General features: G+C 36.4%; 2 protein-coding genes across 2 annotated transcripts in view; one reads left to right on the top strand and one right to left on the bottom strand.

The window, feature by feature from the left end:
* The first annotated feature begins 186 nt into the window (after positions 1-186).
* LOC131973228 (fibrinogen-like protein 1) lies at positions 187-10,478 on the top strand. Its single transcript, XM_059335168.1, has 6 exons — positions 187-312; positions 3,613-3,772; positions 4,988-5,085; positions 5,159-5,247; positions 9,226-9,416; positions 10,114-10,478. Exons 1-6 carry the CDS (start codon positions 201-203, stop codon positions 10,325-10,327), a joined length of 864 nt encoding a protein of 287 aa, XP_059191151.1. The 5' UTR covers positions 187-200; the 3' UTR covers positions 10,328-10,478.
* A 138-nt stretch (positions 10,479-10,616) lies between these two features.
* Positions 10,617-24,054, bottom strand: part of LOC131973151 (microtubule-associated tumor suppressor 1 homolog) — an 82,141-nt gene continuing 68,703 nt past the window's right edge. The window contains exons 13-18 of the mRNA XM_059335030.1: positions 22,019-22,124; positions 21,282-21,355; positions 19,888-19,986; positions 18,608-18,724; positions 14,734-14,831; positions 10,617-11,660 (exon numbers count right to left, since the gene is read on the bottom strand). Of these exons, the coding sequence (XP_059191013.1) occupies positions 11,447-11,660; positions 14,734-14,831; positions 18,608-18,724; positions 19,888-19,986; positions 21,282-21,355; positions 22,019-22,124 (708 nt within the window). The 3' untranslated portion in view covers positions 10,617-11,446. The remainder of the gene's footprint in view (positions 11,661-14,733; positions 14,832-18,607; positions 18,725-19,887; positions 19,987-21,281; positions 21,356-22,018; positions 22,125-24,054) is intronic.

Raw genomic sequence — 24,054 nt, forward strand, 5'->3', positions numbered from 1 at the left:
GCTGCCGTTTTATTTTTTTTTACCATAAAACAACAGGTTGTTTTTTTTACAGTGCATGTCAAACACAAAGCATTTATTATTTCCACTGAGCAAGTAAATGCAGATGTACGACTTATAAATCTGGTCTTTGTGTCTCTGTCCAGGCACCTGTGCCATGTGAGGAGAAGGTGGTTCGCCTGGAAGCAGAGATCCAGGGCCTGATGAACGTGATCAATGACCAGCATCGCTACATCCAGGAGCTGCAGAACAGTCAGGCTCAGCAGTTGGAGTACTTACCCAACTCCCATCTGGGCCCTGAGAACCTCTACAGAGGTATGGAGAGATGCATCTATTGTTATATCTGCCTTAACTTCAACACTTCCTACACTGTGTGTTGGCTGTTACTGACTGACTGACTTACTGACTTACTGACTGACTGACTGACTGACTGACTGACTGACTGACTGACTTGCTTGCTTACTTACTGACTGACTAATTGACTTACTTACTGACTGACTGACTGACTGACTGATTGATTGATTGACTGACTTACTTACTTACTTACGGACTTACTGACTTGCTTACTTACTTACTGACTACTGACTGACTGACTTACTTACTTACGGACTTACTGACTTGCTTACTTACTTACTTACTGACTACTGACTGACTGACTGACTGACTTGCTTACTTACTGACTGACTGACTTACCTACTGACTTGCTTACTTACTTACTGACTGACTGACTGACTGACTGACTGACTTACTGACTGACTTACTTACTGACTTACTGACTTGCTTACTTACTTACTGACTGACTGGCTGACTGACTGACTGACTGACTTGCTTACTTACTGACTGACTGACTGACTTACTTACTGACTGACTGACTTACCTACTGACTTGCTTACTTACTTACTTACTGACTGACTGACTGACTGACTGACTGACTGACTTACTGACTGACTTACTTACTGACTTACTGACTTGCTTACTTACTTACTGACTGACTGACTGACTGACTGACTTACTGCAAATTATTTGTTTCTTACCAGGAAAAATAACGTATTTTTAGAAGTGTTGGATCATTTATCTTGTTTTAAGAGTTAATTTCTTTTTGAAGTGTTCAACACACTTATTACTAGATTTAATCATCTTAATTTAAGAAATCTTGTCAAGTGAAATTATCTGTCCATGCAGCAAGATCATTTCCCTCAGATTTAATGTTTTATCTTGTTTTTAGACACACCTTTTTTGCAGTGCACTCCTGTGGGCTGGTCAATGTTTCCTAACTTGCAGTAAAGCAGAGTAGAATAGTAGGAGAAGAGAATGCAGTGATATATTACAGATGATTTCAGAAGATTTCTTATTTTTTAGAAATGTTAGATAATTTTTCTTGTTTTAAGAGTAAATTTCATTTTTTAAGTGTTCAACATGCTTATTTCAAGATGTATTGAATTATCTGTCCATGCAGCAAGATCATTTCCCTCAGATTTAGTGTTTTGATCTTGTACTGAGCTACCTACAAACCAGGTTAAGTACTCATAACGTCACTACCAGAGTTTTTAGCATAAGTGTTAAAGCTCTGCTAATTAGTAATTAATCTATGAACAATGGTTGGTGTACAGCTGTAATGTAAGATCTAAAAAGCCCACAGAAAAGAATCACTTTGCAGTCCTAAAGAGGTTTTTAGTTTGTTTTGGTTTTCCAGCCTGTAAAATCTGCCTGGGTTAGCCTTGTTCCCAGCTGCAGCAGATCTTTAAACATAAAGCCACTGTACATGTCCAGCCCAGCACCTTCAGACAGACCCATACAGTTTGGAATTACTGGTGAGCATAGTGAAGCATTTAGCGGCTAATGAGAGACATTTTTTAAAGATCAAGGGTCAGATTCACAAAAGTGTTCTTAAGACAAAACTTAAGAAAATCCTTAAGAAAAAAAATAAGATGTTCCTAAGAAGGTTCTTAAATGCTATTCACCTTTTTTTTCTTAAGAAGTATCGTATTTCTTAGGAACTTCTTAGTTTTATCACCTAGGGAGTTCTTAGATTTTTAACTTAAGATCACTCGCCAGGAAAACAATTGTGGGCCTAGAGAGCCTATATTGTCTAATTAAGACATGATCAGGGAGTGTAAGAGGATCCATTCTGTTTCTCAGAGGTCTTGGTGGATTTTGCTCCCTCGCTGCCACCAAAAGAACTTCCATCTAAAAGTAATAGTTGTAAGGACATGGTTTCTGTAACTAGGCCTACTTAAATAATATGTTCATAGTGATTAATTAAGTAGTATCATATACAACAACTACAACAACTGCCTCAGCGATTTACTAAGAGTACATTGTAGTGTAATCTAGGAACAGGCCTACATGTCACACAGACTAAAAGGACATTTCAATTATATGTTAACTGCCAAAAGAAGATTTATGTGATACATTTACAAAAAAAACCCTACTCTGACCAACTTCATAAACACATTTTTTAACACATTGTCTAGGGCTAAAATAAATATTAAAGAAATAAAAAAAAAGTCATACAAATTCAAGTAAATACATATCAAGACCTTTCCACTGTAGCTGTTTTCAGACTGCTAAGGGCTTCTCTAAAAGTTGTGAAGAAATATGAGAAGAAATCTAAGAACTTTGTGTTCAAGAATCTCATTTGTTCTCAAGTTCTATCTTAGGAAAAAACTTAAGAAGAAAGTTAAAAGAAATAATAAAGAAAAGATAAGAATTTCTTCATGAATGCCAAATGTTCTTACATTTTGTCTTAAGAGCAATGTTAACCCTTTATCGGGCAAATAACTATATTTGGTAATTTCACATGGATATCTAAATGAGGTCCCCATGTCTCTCTGTTTGGTCGTAGAACCACATGGATTTATTCCAGCTAATCAGCAAAGATCAGGCAGTGACATCATGACATTTGACCAATCAGTATGATAATAATATAATAATATTTTGAGAAAAAAGTTGCAAATTTACTAGATTAAAGTGGCAAATCTACAAGAAAAAAAGTTGCAGATTTAAGAGATTTAAAGTGGCAAATCTGCGTGAAAAAAGTCACAGATTTACAAGAAAAAAGTGGGAAAAACAACAACTTTCTTCTCGCAGATTCACCACTTTAAATCTCATAAATCTGCACATTTTTTATCGTAGATTTGACGATTTAATCTCGTAAACTTTTTTCTCAAAATATGACCTCCCTCCCCCGGGTCCGTATGTTTTTTTTAACACATTCTGGCAGTATGCAATATCCTCCAATATTCTCTAGGGTTGAAATTTGGAATTTGCGAGTATTTTAATGAGTGCCCTAATAAGGGTTAAGAAAAAAGTGGCACTTAAGAAACATTTTCTTCTTAAGAATGCTTTGTGAATCTGGCCCCAGTTTATTAAATAAACTAATACCCTGCTTGGAAGCACTGCTACTATCCTTTGTTGAGCAGCCAATCAACAGTTAGCACTTAGCTTAGCTTTGTCAACAATTCCACATCTGTCATGACCCTGCAGCTGCTTCACAGGGACAAAAACTTCCAGCCCCGAAGAATGTAAAGCAAATATGTCTGTGTTATTCTGCATCCATACCAATTATCCACCAACCTGGTATAAAAACTTCCCTCTGTCTATTTGTGTGTTCAGACTGCTCCGAGGTGTTTGCAGACGGTAACATGGCCAGCGGGCCCTATGTAATTCGTCCAGATGGCTCTCCTGTTGCACTGAGCGTCTACTGTGACATGAACAATGGAGGAGGATGGACTGTCTTCCAGAGGAGGAGAGACGGCAAAGAGAGCTTTGACAGGTGTGTGTGTGTGTGTGTGTGTGTGTGTGTGTTCTTGTACTTCCTACATAGTGAGGACCAGAACACGTTTTTAACCAACAGAGTGAGGACATTTTTGCAAAGTGAGGACATTTCGGCCGGTCCTCACTTCTTTAAAGGCTGTTTTGAGATGTCACACTTTGTTTTAGGGTTTAAGTTTACATTAGGTTTATGTTAGGGGTGGAGGCTAGAGAACAAGGTTATTATAGTTAACGAAAACGAAACAAAATAACAAAAACTAGAATTGAAAAAACATTCTCGTTAACTGAAATAAAAATAAGAGTTTAAAAAAAAGATGATTAACTGAAACTGTATTTTGTGGTTACAAAACGAAGTAAAAAATAACTAAAATTAAAGTGAAAATCGTCTTTATCAACTTTTTCATACATAATAAAGATGGATCAGGCAAATTTTACTGTGAACTCTTTTAATCTCCTATCCAACAAATACCCCATTACAAAAAACTAAAACTAACACTGTGTGTGTATGTGTGTCAAGGTTATAATAGTTTTAGATTTTTCATTAGTTTTAGTTTTCATTTTGTTGTGAATTTTTGTTTTCAAATTCAGTTAGTTTTAATTCATTTTTAGAGTGAGTTTGTCAGTTTTAATTTGTTTTTATTTTTTTGGAAAATGCTTAGTTTTAGTTTAGTTTAGTTTTTATTAGTTTTAGTGTTAGTTTTAGTTTTTTGTAATGGGGTATTTGTTGGGTGCCAGATTCAAAGAGGTCATAATACATTTTGCCTTTATTTCCTTTGGTTTATCCATCTTAGCCCCAATAAGGTTATTAACTCTTACAGTTCCAGGTGTTTTGAATTTTGGTTGGAGTGTAGACATCCCAGTCTCAGTAAACATATTTACCATGTGTTCCTGCAGGTTCACTAACAGAATCATCTTTCTAATAGAAACACTGGATTATGTATGAAAAAGTTGACAAAGACAAAAACAAAGGACATTAGTTTTAGTTAGTTTTGTAACCACATAATACAGTTTCATTACAGTTACTTTAGTCTTGATTTATTTCAGTTAACAAAAATGTTTTTTCAATTCTAGTTTTCGTTATTTATTAGTTTTCGTTAACTATAATAACCTTGGTATGTGTGCCATCTTTACACAGATAAAAATGAGGATTTGCACTCTCCATGTGTAAAGTAGTTTGCTCGTGAGTGTATAATCAGTGTGTGGTCTGTGTGTACAGAGCATGGGTGGAATACAAGCATGGATTTGGAGACATCTATTCCCCGGATGGAGAATTCTGGCTGGGAAACGACAATCTGCATGATCTCACCTCACAAGGTGTGTGTATTCAGATGTATGTGTTTGCATGATTTGTCAGACATGGTTGCCTATGTAACTCTGTGTCTCCTAGGAAACTACGACCTGCGAATTGACATGGAGGACTTTGAGGGCAATCAGCGTTATGCAGAGTACAAGAACTTCAAAGTGGACGATGCAGAGGTAATGCAGTGACACTCCTAACATGAATAATATGTGCAAATAAATCACATGTCAATTTGAAGATATCTCTATGAGCCTATGCTTGCAGATGTTTGGATTTCTGATTCTGATTCAAATTTTGGACGCCAATTAAAAACAAACTAACCAACAAAATACCAACTGAAGCCATTGATAGGTTTCCTCTGACATCAATATCTTAATTCTTTTCATACTTTGACAAATCAGTATGCATATAGATATGGACTGATCCATTTGGTTGCCCACAAATGATCTGATTTGGTTTTGCAAAATAGTGTCCTCTTTGACAGACAAAATATAGATTATAAAGACAATGAATATTAAGACAACATCTGGGGATGCAAAGCAGCTGAACTTGCTTGTTAAGGCGAGTAGCCTATAAAAAGACGGGTAAAGACTTATCAGAGTAAAATATACATAGAGAACCAGTAACTCCTTTCCAAATGCATTAGCTGATGTTTTGCTATGGACATTATGTATGTCAGAAATGACAAGTGGCTATTATTATTGGCATTATTATTATGTGTGTATTGTCTTTTCTGAAAAAACTCCATTGAGCCGCAGAGGTATTGTAAGATGACCATAGCTGACCACTGAGACTTGTATTGAAGGCTATAATCACATTAAGACTCTGTTCAGAGTCTCATAAATGATGAAACCAGTGCAATGAAGTTCAGCATTTACACCTGTTACAATCCAACCACTCTGAATTGTTACCATTAACAAAGGGGGTCCCACAAGGTTCAATATTGGGTCCCGTCCTGTTTACCATTTTCATTAACATTACATCCACTATAACAAACTGTAAGGCTCATCTCTATGCTGATGACACAGTTCTCTACAACATTCTCTCCTCAACCTAAAATTAGTTCTCGATTCAGACAAAACCAAATACATGATATCCTCAAGAGCCAGACATATTGCTGAAGATGGTCTACATATCACCACTTTAACAGGTCGCAGCATTGAAAGGGTTTCACAATACAAATATCTGGGTGTCTGGTTAGATCAAAAACTCACATTCAAATTTCATATTGACATACTTACAAATAAATTAAAACAAAAAATCTGATACTTATACAGAAACAAAGCAAACTCCCCTCTGTTCTGTAGGAAACGGATCATTCAGGCTGTCTTTTTTATCAGTTCTGGATTATGCTGATGTTATCTATAGACATGCTTCTCACCTCACTGGACTCTGTTTATCACTCTGCATTCCCATTCATCACTGGTGACAGTTACTCCACCCATCATTGCATCCTATACAACAAGGTGGGATGGGCACCTTTATCTGTGAGATAAGACATGCACTGGTTCCTCTTCATTTATAAAGTCTTGATAGGCGACATGCCACCATACCTCAGCACTTTATTAAACTGGTCAAATAGTAATTATCCAACACGCTCTGATTAATACTCAGTTTTCCTTTGACAAATACTGAATTTGGAAAAACTGCTTTCAGTTTTTCTGCTGCATCTACCTGGAACATCTTACAACATTCACTCAAACTCAACACAATTATAACTATGGGCCAGTAAAAACTATGATAACCAATAACTCTGCCTTTCACTGTAACTGTTTTTAATGTTTTTGCATGTGTTTCTTCTGTACTCTGTTTTGTGTTTTCTCTGTACTATGTACCCTGAGGGGTTGCCCTCAATGATGCCTCGAAAAATTAAATGAAGGATAAATGAAAAAATACCATACTTCTCTTTTGAAGTAATTAAACCACTTTTTCACACGGAATTGCACACTATAAATAACACCCACATGTAGAGAGTGAGTGTTAGTTTAAAACCAATGATGTGTGACAGTTTAAAAACTTATTTTTTTGGTGGAATGCAGATAACATTAATATTACTCTCGATCTAAATGCACCATGTTTTTGTCTGTCTGTTTGTTTCATCCCTGGTGTGAAAAGGCCTTAAAAAAGTAAATGTGGAGGGAAATAAAATGTGACATTGTCTCAGGGTTCAGAGTTTTCAGTATTCAGAGTCAACCAACAAAACAAAAAAGTTGCGTCCTTCAAGAGAATTCAAGATTTTGAACCAGGTTAATTTTATGAAAAAGTGGAGCCATCTTTTTGTTGAATTGAACACATTTTTTGTAAAAGGATTTCAATTCTCCAGACTGGATTTGGTCATTTAATCTTGTGTCCCTACTAGGGCCGGGACTCGATTAAAAAAAATTAATCTAATTAATTAGAGGCTTTGTAATTAATTAATCAAAACTAATCACATTTTAATCGCATATAAATATTTGACCTGTGAACAGTGAGAAGTATTTTTTTTCACATGGATTTTTTGTATACCATTGAATAATGACTGAATACATAAGCTTAAGCAACAAAATATTGTTTTTTGTAACATCCACGGGGCCAACCAAAGCGTCTCATCAGCTTCTTCCTTCATGTTCACTGTGGTTTGTTGTTGTCTGAACTCATGAACGCTAGTTGGTGCTCCAGTATAATCAGTCCGCCTGAAACTCATCCAGTGAGAAACGTTCTGCGGTGCAAAAATAAATAAATGCGGCAATTTTTTTAACACGTTAATTTTTGTGTAATTAATTAATCTTAATTAACGCGTTAAAGTCCCGGCCCTAGTCACTTCATATCTGTCTGTAATCCACTCTTCTTTAAATCCCTGTAAAAGCAGTTAGTTCCCCTCTCTTCCCTCTATCCATCCATTTGTCTCTTTTCAGGTTGCATATCCTTCATCTCTAACCTTGCCCTCTTTTTTATTTCCCATAACAGTAGAGGTCTTATTTAGACTATGTTCTCTGTATAAAATTACCTGTAATGTGGAAACAACAGCAAGGCCGTCTGGTTCCAGGCCTGCCAGCTGCTCTCTTCCCATTCATTCTCCTTTCATTCCTCTGTCTTCCTCTTCCCTTCATACTTCTACCCTTTCCTACTCCTTCATTTTTCTAACAATTTCCTCTTTTCATCAATGGAGGACATCAATACCTATTACATCTTTTCAACCTCTCTTCAGCTTATTTTGATGCAATTTATACTGCCCTACAAAGTCTAACTGCAGTAGCTACATTTTTGGTCAAAATTGAGTTATAACTAAAAATGAACTCCTTGATGTCTGTTTTATCTTGTGACAAAGTTTTAGATTTAAATTTTGCTTTATTTTAGATAAATAATTATACAAAAACTACAAAATCCAACTCAAAACCAAGCAGTAATTGCACTTACCACCATCTGCTTTGGATATATATATATATATATATATATATATATACTAATTTAAACATAAAAATAATAGAAATTATAAGTTTATTTGAAAGGGAAATTATTATCTTGATAGTGATTAAGTAAAAAAAGTGAGATAAAATGATATTGAGACTAAAATATAACATTACTTTATAATATTAAGTCTAAAATACACAAATCTTTGAATAGAGTTGTTGAACATTTTTAAATACACTGATAACAAATTCAATTTCAAAATTTTTATTAAAACAAAATAAAAAACTTAACAAAAAAACGAATAACTAAATATAAAATCTGAAAGAAGACAACAACATTGTTGTTACTGCACTCTGTTTATCATTACTATTTGACCCCAAAAATGAAGTTACTGCATTGCTGTAAAAGGTTCTAAGGTCAAGTATATCATAAGGATTTTTGAGCAAAAGAATTACATCATCAATACATGTAGAAATAAGTGTTATATCACTTATCTACCTATAACCAATTTGGCTGGCCAGTTAAAACACGTTAAAAACTTTAAAGCAGTTTTTCTCAGTTTTATCTTTTGCTAGTTACTGCAGTTAGACTTTGTAGGGCAGAATAGTCATCCCATTTTATTTAGAACATTTTCTATTTCTTAATTAAAAGTGGGTTCCTAGTAGATGCAAAACTCAGATGATAATGTAAAATGTACCAAGTGCTTTTGCAATAATAACTATGTTTTGAAAAGCCTTTCTGTTCATTCCCCTGCTGCCTCACAGGACCAGTACCAGTTACATGTGGGAGAGTACACTGGGAATGCAGGGGATGCTCTGGCTCAGCACAAACGGACTGGTCCAGGTCTGGGGTCACTGGGGGTGAAGTTCAGCACCTATGACCAGCTGAATGAGGGCGATGAGGAAAACAACGCCAGGTGTATCAGACACAGCAAGTCAGGCTGGTGGTTCAGCAGGTAATAAACACTTCCTCCAATCTCACTGGGGCACTACACTATAATGAGGAGACACAGGCGAGCACACACACACACACACACACACCAAGGTTATTATAGTTAACGAAAACTAACAAAATAACGAAAACTAGAATTGAGAAATAATTTTCGTTAACTGAAATAAAAATAAAAACGAGAGTTTTTTGAAAAACGATAACTATCTGAAACTGTATTTTGTGGTTACAAAACTAACTAAAACTAACTAGAATTATAGTGAAAATGTCCTTAGTTTTCGTCTTTGTCAACTTTTTTATACGTACATTTTTTTGGTTGATATGAAATCTATTTCATCTATCTGGTTTTGTGACTTAATAACCTTATTGGGGCTGAGATGGATCAGACAAAGGAAATAAAGGAACATTTGTTGTCCATCTGTTGTTTTGAGTGGGCAAAAAAGTGAAAGAGCAGACGGAGACGGGCAAAAAGAAAGAAAGAAAGAAAGAAAGAACGACAAGGGAAAGAAAGAAAGAAAGAAAGAAAGAAAGAAAGAAAGAAAGAAAGAAAGAAAGAAATTGACAACGAAATTAAAACTAAAACTAATGAATAATCTAAAACTATTATAACCTTGGCACGCCCCCCCCCCCCCCCCCCCCCCCCGTGAGAATTTCCAACTGGGCAAGTATCCATCACTATTTTTTGTCTTTCTTTCTCAATGCAGGTGTAATTCGGGCAACTTGAATGGTCACTACTACAAAGGGCCGTACCAAGCCATGACTGATGACGGGGTGGTGTGGTACACATGGCACGGTTGGTGGTACTCCATCAAATCTGTGGTCATGATGGTCCGTGCTGCTGACCTGGAGCATCCACCACCAGTCATTGCACCGCTATCAGAACAGCTTCAGCCCAGCAAAACAGCAGGCGACCATTGATGTTCCTCATGTCTGAAGAGTGGAAGCAACCTGTGTCTCCTATAGAGCTGAAAACTTCCCCCCTATAATTATTACAAACTGGGTCAAATCATTGTCATGTCACTCAAGCCTCCTGTATTCTGCAGCTTGACTTTTAAATGTATTCCATTGCATTCATTTTAATATTCAAAATAAACATTGTTGCTTTAATCTAATGTCACATTGTATTTATTCTGTGTCCAAAATAAAACAACATGCTGAACTGAGGCAATTTGGGTACATCTGAGGTTTTCAGGAAAAACACCAGACAAAGTGATACTTTTTGTATTGATACTTTGCATTTTGGCTCTTAAAAGTTTGAGTTTCTGAACAGATTTAACATCCAAGGGTGATTACATTCCACATAGATTAAGGTAGCGTTGTGAGGACCTTACACAGAGGAACATATCCATATGCACTGGATCAAAGGTTCATGTCAGTCATTTAGCTCAGCTCCTCAGCTGAACTAAAAGGACAAACGGTTCATCCACTTCTTCCAGAGGTGTGAAGCAGGTCAGTGATTGAGCTTCGCTCTTTGGGGTAAAACATCCTCTGTGAAGGAAGGGAAAAGGCAAAATATTCCATGCTAATCCACCAAGAAATACTGCAGATTTACAATTTGTCGAACCCCAAACAACTTTGAGTTTGTTTCAACAAATCTGTATACGCCACAAATCCAAGGTTTTTTCTCACCTACCCCTTTAGGGAGTGTGGTATAAAAGAACAGGATGAGCTGAAACTAAAACTGTACAACATATGAGAAAAAGGTAAGGATAGTCATAACAAGAGTGAGGTGCCATTTAAAGACCCTGAGGTGTGCCTGTTATTTGTGTTTTCTTTAGAAAAACCAGGCATTTGGTAGAGAGCAAGGCCAATCCCACTCTGAGACTTAGTGTCTCTGCAATGTCTTTTCACTTTACAAATAACCATCTTTAATGCGGTTCATTTAAAATGTACAAGTTCATCATTAATATCCAATACTGCTGTGACTAAAGTCTTTCTCTGTATTTGGGTAAGTCACCATCTTTGTGAGGTTTGTAAAGGTTTTTAGGAGATGCAGGAGGTCAGAGGAGAGGAAGGACTTGTCCTTTATTGTTGGGGTTATCTAGGCGATAAAGGTGCAGTGATGGGGAAGGAGGCAGAGTTCCGTGGTGAACCGAAGGGCGAGGTGGGTGAGAGGCGGCGGGAACTCGCCAGCAGGTCGCCGTTGTGAAGCTTCCACAGTAGCTCCTCGTTCTCCATCGATAGCCGCTTATTGACTTTGGACTCTTTCTGCAGCGTCTGCTGGAGTTTGGCCTGGTCAGTGGACAACTGCCTGCAGGAGGACACAGACAGATGGATTCAATTCAATTCAATTCAATTCAATTCAACTTTATTTATAGAGCGCATTTCATGCACAAGGCAGACTCAATGTGCTTCACAATGTATATACATAATTACAGTTAAAAAAACAAAACAGAACACAGAAAAACAAACAAACAATTAAAAAAAAAAATTGGGCTAAAGGGAAACACACTCTGGCCACCACACTGCAAAAAGGTGTGTCTAAAAACAAGATAAAAACACTAAATCTGAGGGAAATTATCTTGTTGCATGGACAGGTAATTTCACTTGACAAGATTTCTTAAATTAAGATTATTAAATCTAGAAATAAGCATGTTGAATGCTTAAAATAAGAAATTAACTCTTAAAACAAGATAAATTATCATATAAATTATTATAAGTTTTTTTTATCTTGGTGAGAAATAAATCATTTGCAGTTTCTTATTTTAAGCGTTCAACATGCTTATTTATAGATTTATTAATCTTAATTTAAGAAATCTTGTCAAGAGAAATTATCTGTCCATGCAGCAAGATCATTTCCCTCAGATTGAGTGTTTTTATCTTGTTTTTGGACACACCTTTTTGCAGTGCAGAGTTAAGGTATATGAAGGCTTAAAGATTTGAAATGGTGAAGATTTACTTGGATTGTCATATATATATACACACACACACACCCATATAGTGGGGCGGATTAGCTCAATATTGTACAACAATCGTTCACTTTGTGATAAAAGCATGAAATTTGGTAGATGTGTTGGTGAATATGTTTCGAACAAATCTGGATATTGGGCCACCTCAAAAGCGCCCCCTAGTGGCCGTGGCAGGCATTTGTTATACGAATAAATCAATGATGAATAAAAACTGCCCTTTTAATAATACCAACTGGTGATGAATTGTATATTGTTGGAAAGCCTGATTAGTCACCTTTACAACGAGGTACAGCTTGTAAGGATCGTGCATTCATGGAATGAGCAACGGGGCTAAACGTGTGAGTAGCACCCCCCAAAAATGTGCATCCCCTGTGTAGTGGGGCAGATTAGCTGAACAATCGTTCATTTTGTGATAAAAGCATCAAATTTGGTACACTCATTGCTGAATACATGTTTAATGAATCTGGATATTGGGCCATCACAAAAAAAATTCTGATGGCTGTGGCGGCCATTTTTAAAAATGGTCATTTAAAAGCCGGTGGTTACTGGCAAGGAATGCTTTGCCTACCCTACAGCTGCTGTTTCACGTTTTCAGCACCAAAAATATATAATTTAGAGACATGTTAAAGTGACAAAAGCTTTATTACAGTCTAATAGAAAAGAACATTAACTTTGTATAACATTTTATTAGGTCTTGATATTCCCATTCACAGGCTACGGCCTCCTCTTTGGCTTGTATTCTTCTGTTGCTCCTTAAAAAGAAAAAATAATTTTCAATATTGTATGACCTGCAACAATAAAAACAAAAAACACTTTTAGACAGAGAAAAAAATCATACATTTTAAAAATTCTACTAGGGTTACTTGTAGCAGGTTACTCTTTCTGGCAAAATCCTTGTACTGAGTTGTGTGACTTAGTCAGGCGGCTTAGCTTTCCACATACTCTCTATCATTATAGGTTTCAATTTTTAGTAGGAGCCACTTCATCAAGATTGCGGTGATGGCAGCCATATAAAGTCTATGAGAAATGCTATATCTTCCAAGCCACTTAGAAGGTCAATCTTGGTGTCAAAATATACATTTTCTGGGTCCAGGAATCATTTAAAGCTATTGAGAATATCACTAGATGATTATTTGATCAAATAGATATGCTCATTTTCACTCAGACTGGGCCACTCACTTCAAGTGCTGCAGCAGGGTATCCTGAGTTGAAACTGTTTGGAATCTATGTTCACAGGAGAGTGTGGATTAGCTGCCACGTACACTGCTCAAAAAAATCAAGGGTACGCTTTCATCTCATGTCAGATCTTGATCAACAAATTATTTACAGTGAGTCATCCAGTGATATTCTCAATAGCTTTAACCCAGCTTCTTTGACCCAGAAAATGTATATTTTGACACCAAGATTGACCTTCTAAGTGGCTTGGAAGATATATTGGTTCTCATAGACTTATGGCTTATATGGCTGCCGTCTCCTATCTGCAAAATTTTGGTGCTTTTGTCCGGCGTATCCCTTTCTTCTCAAATCTGGTCCTAAGCCGCCTGACTAACTGTGATGGAGTTATAAAATACATTTAAAAAAAGAAAAAAAGAACCACATGGGCAAAGGAGACATTACATATAGTGTGTGTGTGTGTGTGTGCAGAGAGGCATGTCCACATTCCACAGGACATAATTTAACAGTGTCTTATTAAGCTCTCACACCCAACAGCCACTGATACATGTTCCAAGCTAACTAGCTAGCTTAAGTACCTATTTTTGCTATCTTGCTAATTTACTTTTCCGCCAAGGCCCATGATGATTTTTTTTCTCTTTAGCCTTTATGATGTTCATAGCATATTTTATTCATAATTATAACAGGTGAAATAAAATATTTAGACATACCTTGATGGACAGTCCACTGCACTGCTTGTCCCAGGAAGCAAATGCTCGATGGCTAGCCCAATTGTGGTGGGGCAGGAAAAATAACTGAAAGAGTGCTTAACTGGAGTTTTGTTAATTTAATATGTGTATTTACATTTTTTAATTAACGTTTGTATATTTAGTTTCAATTTTTAAAATATTTTAAGAAATAATTTAAATATTTTTTGTAATTTCAACGAAGAAAATGACTGCTATGGCCACTAGGGGGCGAACTTGCGATGGCCTAATATGCAGATTTGTTTGAAACATATCCACCAACACATCCACCAAATTGTGTGCTTCTATCACAAAATAAACAATTCTTGTGATTTATTGAGTATAATATAATAACTGCTACACACTGGTCAATGGGTGAAACTCAACTGTCCATGTGTGATCCAACAAAATATACTCACCAATAAACACATTTACAGGCACACACACGCGCTAGCACACACGCATGCGCGCGCGCCCACACACACAAACACACACACACACACACACACACACATACCTGGAGAGAGCAGCATGTTTGTCCATGCGGGCCTTGTAGTCCTCGTTCTCCTGTTGGACCTTCTTCATACATTCCTCCAACTTCACATTAGTCTCCAACTATGAACAAAACACTGATTTAATGCAAGCTCCTTTATGCAGATGCAAACATTTGTCTGAACAGTGTCGCTATGTCTGGACTGCATGTTTTGGGCCCAACTTCAATTTGACCATTTTACCCCAAAAACAGTATAGAAAGTGAAGTTTTACATATTGGTCTTTTGTGAAAATTAGGGCTGTCAATAAATTAAAAAAACCTAATTAATTTCAAATTTTGAAATGAATTAATCTAGATTAAAATATATTTTCCCCCTAAAGTCTAAAGCTTCTTAAAGGGCAAATTAAATACAAAATAAATCACCAAAGTAATGAGTAACCAAAGGGTGATAATTGTTTAACAGCATCAGAAACAGATGCAGGTTCAAAAAGAAAAGTGTCGGGTGGCCAGATATTAATTTAAGACAATCTTTCACATTTCCATGGTAAAACGGCATGACCAGGAGCTTATTTTAATGGGTTTTGTTATTCACTCACAACATTCCTGCAACGTGGAGTGGAGATGATATCTTATGGAGGTTGAGCTTCTGTGTTTGTTAAATGCAGCTTAGCAAATGGTGCATATCACTGTGAAACTGTCAAAGGATTTTACTATTCCATCATATACACTGATCTTAATGGTTGCCTATTTTAATAAATTATTATAAAGGAGAATAAGGGTTTTTACATCTTATTCTTATCTTTATTTAAGTCATCATATTTTGACAGTCTTTTTGTAAATTCTGTGGTGGATTCTGTTAACACACTGTGCTCTTATTTTGTGTTTAATACGGTTGGTATAGTAAAGTTAGTAGAGATTTTCTTTTTGTGATTAAAACAACTTTAATTGTTAGCTAATGTTAGCTCATGGCAACCGAACGGTATAATGAAACAGTGTGTTTGGACCTCTGAAGGCCCGGAAAGGGTGATAGTATTTAGTTCGGCGCGCGCCCAAACACCTCACATAACATATTTCACAATCGGGTATTGTGATATAGAATCTTTGTCATCCTACTCTGAGATTTGTAATTTCAACAGGGCTTGTCACGAGGACATGAAGCAGCCAGTCAGTATGGAAAAAGAGCTGTCTAGTGGGTTCTGGGGGCATGCCGCCCTGGAGAATTTTTTAATTTTTTACATAAAATCCCAAATTTGGTGGCTCCTCACATATTCTAATGCCACTATTCCATCATATACACTGATCTTAATTGTTGCATGTTTTAATGAAATTTTGTAAAGGAGAATAAAGGTTCTTGTATGTTTTATTTAAGTCTTCTTGTAAATTCTGTAGTGGATTCTGTTAACACACTGTGCTCTTATTTTAAAAGCTGCATATGTTTATCAATAGTAGCTTTTTGTGATTAAAACAACTTTAATTGTAAGCTAATGTTAGCTACCGAACGGCATAATGCAACAGTGTGTTTGGACCTCTGAAGGCCCGGACAGGTTGATAGTAATTAGTTTGGCGCGCGCCTAGGCACACAGAGAGATGATGTGGGGACGGGACTGATACAGACAGGTAGGTACGTTTCTCTATCATGCTGGAATAGTTTTGAAGTGGAGAATTGGGGAGGGCAACTCGGTAAATACAGTGCATGTGTACGTGTATGAATGCGCGCATGTCTCAGAGGAGGACGGAGAGGTGGGGGACGGGGTTTGACTGACTGACGGGTGACAGACACTCTGCTGAGCAACGGCAATACAAGGCAAAATAAGTTTATATTATGAGCAGGCGTGCATTTTAAAGTCCATTTCAACCCTCTGGAGTCTGGGGCTATTTTGGCCGTTTTTGAATCCTTTTCATTCTGCCTGTGTATACCACTTAAAACAATGTTTACCATGTCATTATCAGCACAACCTCACCTTTATGACCTGATAATTATTTTATCACTTTGACTTACTGGATCAACATTTTGAACAGAAAAAAAAAACCCCACAAAAGAACTTCAGATTTTTGAAAATTGTTTTCATTTACTTACAAACCACAAACATACTTAATAAATAATTTTAAATCTTGCAACTGTGGACACAGGTTGCACATAAGAGACAAAATAAGGATAACATCTGTTTTTGTATTTTTATGCTAAATGTATTTGACCTTATCACCGGTTATACTTGGCCTATCATCATAGACGGATTACCGCATGGGCAAAGTGGGCGTGTGCCCAGGGCCCGAGAGCCAATAGGGGCCCTTGGCCTTCAGATTTTTTTAAAATATTTTTTTTGGTACAATTTAAAACGATATTGGAATGAATGTGGCTTTGAAAATGTATGGTAATAAAATAAATTAAATGCTTTAGAAATTATAAGATTAAATCAGTAATGTGTGGTGACACAATACGCTGGTCGCTGGGGTCAAAGGTACAATGCGTTTTTAAAATGGAGACGCGGGCGCTCAGTGGATCAGCTAAATGAAAACAGAGGGAAGAAAAAGCTGAAATGGCTGAAACCACACTATGTAACTGGCCGTAGAGGCTAAACTGGTCAGAGAGTTGGACTTTGATTACTTTATCAAGGACTTTGCCTCGAAGAAGGCCAGGAAAAAGCTGCTGGTTTAGGTGAGTAGTTCCTAGGACTGTAGCCGGTATCTGAGTACTCGGCAGCTGAGTGCCGTGTTTGACCCCCTGGTCGGACGGTCGGTCTGAACACATTAGTGCGATTTAGTGCATTTGTTTATTACCATTACAACATGACTCCTCCATGGCATGTGCCTGTATTTGTGTGTGTAAGTGCGTCTGTGTGCGCCAGTCAGCGCGAGGGAGAGAGAGAGTATTAATGGGACACTCTGGATGCGCTGGTTGATGGTTTCATTTTTAAAAATAGGTGGTTACCTATATTTTAATTTATACTGCAAGGGCTGGCTATTTGAGCTTTCTGTCTCTCCCATAATATATATATCATCCTGTACATGGCAGGTGCCAAACAAAACAGACCTAAACTGACAGTAATTTTGTGTGGTTGTGTGTGCCGGTTTTGTTATGTGCGTATTGGAAAGAGCGCCGTTGCACACGAACATAATGCGTGTGTAGACAGGGGCTCGTGGTCATGATAATCCGTCTATGTGTATATCGTCCTGTACGTGGCAGGTGCCAAACAAAACAGACCTAAAATGACTTATTTTGTTATTTTGTGTGGTTGTGTGTTGCCCGGTGTTGTTATGTGCGTAATGGGAAGAGCGCCTTTGCGCGCACACTGTTTGCGTGTGTAGGCAGGGGCCCGTGGTGAGTTTGTGTCCAGGGCCCGTGGTCATGATAATCCGTCTATGCCTATCATCATCAAACAAAAACTGACATGGAGTTTTAATCCAGTAATTTAGAGGGAAGTTGAAACACTGCTTGGTTTTTACATTGTGATGTCATCAAGAAGTCATGTGATTTGATCATGTTGGTGTGATTGGTGAATCCAGAGGGTTAAGATTCTTTTATTGTTTTTTAAATCTTTAAATGGTCTCGCCCCACCTTACCTCCACGCATGAGACTCTGCTCTTGTTTAAGTGTTTTATGGTTTTCTTTTATTTATTGTTTTTTTAAATTATTTTTTTAAAAAGCAATGAAACTATTTAACTAAAGGCAAACCCTGACTAACTCTCAGCTTGGCCGCTGCAGGTTTCGTGGCTTTTGTTACGTGACATCAGCCCCCCCACACAGGAAGTAGACAGACAAAATGCGTTAATTGTGTTGTGTTCAAAATTAATCGCGTCAGTTACCAAGTTCATTTCAACAGCCCTAGAGAAAATGAAACATTTAAACCGCAGTGGGTCAATCAACACTCCAATATGATAGAGAAAGACTGAAGCCCACCAGTTTGTCCATCTCCATGAGCTTCTTCTCCTTCTGGTGCACCTGGTTGTTCTTGATCTCCAGTACCACCTTAAGACTCTCCAGCTCCTGCTCCAGGTACAGTGTGTGGGAGTCCTTCTGGACAGACAAACACATGTTAGAGCAGCTGCAACACACTTTAATGCTCCCTGCCCATGGCAGCACAGACAGACATGGTAATGATTAGCTACCATGTCGTCAGGCTTTTTATGTCATTATTGGGACCTAAGGAACACCTGTGGTTCAAGGTTATTATAGTTAACAAAAACTAACGAAATGTGTGTTTCTGTGTGTGTGTGTGTGTGTGTGTGTGTGTGTGTGTGTGTGTGTGTGTGTGTGTGTGTGGTACATGGAATGTGTAGTATGAATTTTGAGACTGTATATAGAGGCCAAATTTAAGATGGTATTCAAGGCAAATGCCAAATGTGTGTGTATTCTTGTATATGTGTGTGTATATATGTGTGTGTGTGTAGTGGTTATGTTTAATAAACAGTATGCATGTGTGTGAGTCAAGGTTATAATAGTTAACAAAAACTAACGAAATAACGAAAACTAGAATTGAGAAAAACATTTTCATTAACTGAAATAAAAATACAAACAAGAGTTTTTAAGAAAATGATAACTAACTGAAATGAACTAAAATTATAGTGAAAATGCCCTTCGTTTTCGTCTTTGTCAACGTTTTTCATATGTAATCGAGTGTTCCCGTTAGAAAGAGTGAACATGCAGGAACACATGGTAAATATGTTTACTGAGACTGGGATGTCTACACTCCAACCAAAATTCAAAACACCTGGAAAGGAAGTAAGGAAATAAAGGCAAAATTTATTATGACCTCTTTGACCCACAAATAGATTACAAAAAAAACTAAAACGAACATTAAAACTAATAAAAACTAAACTAAAACTAAGCATTGTCAAAAAATAAAAAATAAACTAAAACTAAAGCATTTAAAAAAACAAAAAAACAAACTTAAACTAGCAAACTCACTCTAAAAACTCATTTAAACTAACAACAACGAAATTAAAACTAAAACTAATAAAAAATCCCAAACTACATAACCTTGCTGTGGTTAGAGATATCAGTTCATTGGGTTTAGAATGTGTGACGGTTATAAACCAGCAGGGGGAAGTCATGTTAAGCAGAGAGATAGATTCACACCAACAGTGTTTCTATCAATCCTACTATACTAAAATATTGTGTTCTGTCTGAGCCATGTCACAATGACAGAAAGATTTGATTATAGATGTAACAATCTTTACCAGATTCCTATCAGTGAGTATCTGCTTCCTTCCCTCCTCCTCTACTTTCAGCTTCTCATTCAGAGCCTCGTTCTCTGCTGACAGCTCACATATTTTCTCCTTAAAGAAAGGTTAAAAGGGATAGAGGAGGACAGAGACAGAAGAATGAATGAGTGAACACTGGACTTGTAAAAATATCTGCTTTGATTGTTGCAGCACCTGCAACATACATGGATTCTGTGCTCACAGCTACATGCATTCAGAGCATACACATTCTGTTAATACTTACTGTGTTTTTAGAGTAAAGGCTCAGCCCAAAGCCATAAACTGTATAGAGTACTCAGCTCCCAGGACTCTAAGTTTTCTATAGAATGGCGTTAACCCTTGTGCCCTCCTCAAATTTACCCTTTCGTGACCCTCGTGGCCAAAAAAGGCCACACACACCAAAACTGCTATAAAATCACCATACATCAATATTTTTTTCAGATTGTTTTTCTCATAAATCTCTTAAACAACTTCAGACTTGTTGAAAACTACTACATTTTTACCCTTTATATGCCAGTTTATATATTTGAATTTTTCCATAATTTCTTCCAAAAAATAATTAAATAAAAATATTTTTTTCCATAAAATAAATAGTAGAGAGCTGGGGTCTTGGTGGTGATTAGAGTCTTGGATATGTCAAAGATTAGAGACAAAATTGATCTGTTTGCATTTGTATTTTTTATGTATGTGCCAGATGTTCCCTCTGCTGACCCTTGTGGCCAAAAAAAGGCCACGCACGCTTCGTATATCTGGCACTACATAAAAAATACTAATGCAATCAAATCAATTTTGTTGCTAATCTTTGACATATCCAAGACTCTAATCACCACCAAAACCCTCAGCTCTCTACTATTTATTTTATGGAAAAAATAATAATCTTTTGTGTTTTTTGGAAGAAATTTTGGAAAAATTCAAATTTATAAACTGGCAAATAAAGGGTAAAAATGTAGTAGTTTTCAACAAGTCTGAAGTTGTTTAAGAGATTTATGAGAAAAACATTCTGAAAAAAATATTGATGTATGGTGATTTTATAGCAGTTAAGTGTGTGTGGCCTTTTTGGCCACAAGGGTCACAAGAGGGTAGTAAATGTACCAGTGGCGTTTAAAAGACATGTAAGGGTTAATGACAATGGATTTTTTTTTTAAATACTGAAAAGAAAACTTCCTGCAAAAATTCATGCCTCAAGCTGTAACAGAGCCAAAATGATCAACAAATGGAAAAAAAAGATGAGAAAAATGTACAAAAATGCCCGAGGAGGGCACAAGGGTTAAGTCTTTCAGTGCAAATAGACTTTGAAGGAGTCCGAATCCAAAGACAACAAAAAGGTTGTTGCAAAACTGTTAATATTAATATATGAATATGTCTCTTACAGAGAGAGATGTTTCAGTGTCCTTCAGTGTTTTATTCAGGTTCTCCAGCTCTGTCTGCTGGATCCTCTTCAGCTCTGAAATGCACAAACAAAAACCCACATAAACATAAAGAGATCGGGCCAATCAGTAATGAGTAACCTTGAAAATATGTATTCAATATATCAAAGCAATTATAGCTTGAATAGGTAAAAATACAAATTACTTTGGTAACACTTTACAATAACCACCATTTATAAATGGTAAACAGATAGCTAATTAATGTTTAATCATCATTTATAAACCGTATATAGGCCATTTAGAATGGTAAATACATAATTTATTAATGTTTAACTAACTAAATCATTTATAAATGACAAACAAATGGTATATTAATGTAAGTTTATAGTTAATTTACCATTAACAAACAATTCAATTATAATTAATAGTTTATCAATAGCTGCACTAATTTTTAACATTTGTAACACTACATTAAGTATGTTAATGATTTTGAAATGATTCATATACCTTTAAGAAATTGGTTAAAAACATTTAAAGACTAAATATGTATAGCACTTTGTAATTGGTTAATAATTGGTCTATAAACCATCTATAAACATCACTTAGTTGGTTATTGTAAAGTGTTACCATTACTTTAGATAGTTCAGTATGTAAAGTTCTCAGTTGTTTGAATAACAGAATTCAACACATAAAAGACTATTTCAAGTGCTGAGCTATGTATGTATTTGTTGTGTGCACACCTTGTGTGGAGGTCTCATACTGCAGTTTAAGAGATTCCATCTTCTGGTTGTGACTCACTTCCTGGTTCTTCCTCTCTGCTTCCTGTCGGCTCCTCAGTTTCTCTACCTAAAGGATGCAGATGCAAATCAGAGCAGTGTGCAAATCAATTCAGTAAAGCTGAGAAAAACGAAGAAAGTATCTCCTCATTATGTTACTGCAGACTGTTGGATCTTTAGATTAGACAGGGACTTTAACCCTTTATTGGGCAAAGAACTATATTTGGTAACTTCAGTGGATATCTAAATGAGGTCCCCATGTCTCTGTGTTTGGTCGTAGAACCACATGGATTTATTCCAGCCAATCAGCAAAGATCAGGCTACATCACAGACGGTGACACCATGACATCTGACCAATCAGTATGATGATAATATAACAATACTAACTTTATTCACCTTGACCTCTAATGTAAAAATGAAAAATTTAGAAAAAAAATCTGCAATAAGTCGTACAAACAGAGTTATTCTTCAACAACTTACCAGGAGAACTTGACTATGATGGCATATTAGAGCCAAGTATGAATAAAAATAAAAATACAAACGGGGGTAATCTTTTGAGAAAAAAGTTGCAAATTTACTAGATTAAAGTGGCAAATCTACAAGAAAAAAAGTTGCAGATTTAAGAGATTTAAAGTGGCAAATCTGCGCGCTAAATTCGTTGATTTACGAGAAAAAGGGGGGGGGGGGGGCAACTTTTTTCTCACAGATTCACCACTTAAAATCTCATAAATTTCCGCATTTTTTTTCTCATAGATTTACCACTTTAATCTCAAACTTTTTTCTCAAAATATTACCCCCTCCCCCGGGTCCGTATGTTTTTTTTTTTTTACACATTTTGGCTGTATGTAATATCCTCCAAGATTCTCTAGGGTTGAAATTTGGAATTTGCAAGTATTTCAATGAGTGCCCTAATAAGGGTTAACAGTATGTTGACCAGTTTCTACAGTCAACATTAGAGATGCTACCATGGTGACAGTAAATGGCACAGCTATTTTTATAAGCAGCTGTGAGGTATGTGCTGAATCTAAGCTGTATGAGTCACAACTAGCTCCTGTGAGCTAGAGCTCCAACTGAAGAGAGTGGGATCTTCAAAGGTGAGACAGAAACAGTAGAAATATTAAGCCACAGCTCTCTGTAGCATCTGTGGTGGGTGTGTTTCCATGACAACTTCTCCAAGATGATCAGAAAGAACCGCACTGACATTACATGAAACTGCTCCTTTCTTCTCAACCCATTAAATCCATGTATTACATGTCATGTTGCATTGTTTGAGAGAGTGTTGTTTTTATATCCTGGCATGTTCAGCTCTCAAACTTTTCTACTAGTGATAAAAATATTTATGGGAGAGACATAGGCTGAAGAACATTTTATGAGACTAACAGGCAACTACTTTTTATTCAACATTTGATTGAAAATCGTGTGTGTGTGTGTTCTTGTACTTCCTACATAGTGAGGACCGGAACACGTTTTTAACCAACAGAGTGAGGACATTTTTGCAAAGTGAGGACATTTTGGCCGGTCCTCACTTCTTTTTTTTGAAATATCACAATTTATTTTAGGTTATAACTAGGTTTATGTTCAGGTTAACTTAAGGGGCTAGGGAACAAGGTTATTATAGTTAACGAAAACGAAACGAAATAACAAAAATTAGAATTGAAAAAAACATTTTCGTCAACTGAAATAAAAATAAAAATGAGAGTTTTCAAAAAAACGATAACTAACTGAAACTGTATTGTGTGGTTACAAAACTAACTAAAACTAACTAAAATTATTGTGAAAATGTCCTTCGTTTTCATCTTTGTCAACTTTTTTCATACATAATGAAGATGGATCAGGCAAAGGAAAGAAAGGCAAAATTTACTGTGACCTCTTTTAATCTCCCACCCAACAAATACGCTATTACAAAAAACTAAAACTAATAAAAACTAAACTAAAACAAGCAAACTCACTCTAAAAACAAATTAAAACTAACTGAATTTGAAAACAAAAATTCACAACCC

The sequence above is a fragment of the Centropristis striata genome, chromosome 1, assembly GCF_030273125.1.
Source record: "Centropristis striata isolate RG_2023a ecotype Rhode Island chromosome 1, C.striata_1.0, whole genome shotgun sequence".
NCBI classification, from domain to species: Eukaryota; Metazoa; Chordata; class Actinopteri; order Perciformes; family Serranidae; genus Centropristis; species Centropristis striata.

Excerpts from the sequence above, each read along its gene's own strand:
- LOC131973228 (XM_059335168.1), top strand. The coding sequence starts at position 201 with ATGAACGTGATCAATGACCAGCATCGCTACATCCAGGAGCTGCAGAAC. Across the intron at positions 5,086-5,158 it reads GCATGATCTCACCTCACAAG|GAAACTACGACCTGCGAATT; the intron begins GTGTGTGTATTC and ends TGTGTCTCCTAG. Across the intron at positions 5,248-9,225 it reads TCAAAGTGGACGATGCAGAG|GACCAGTACCAGTTACATGT; the intron begins GTAATGCAGTGA and ends GCTGCCTCACAG.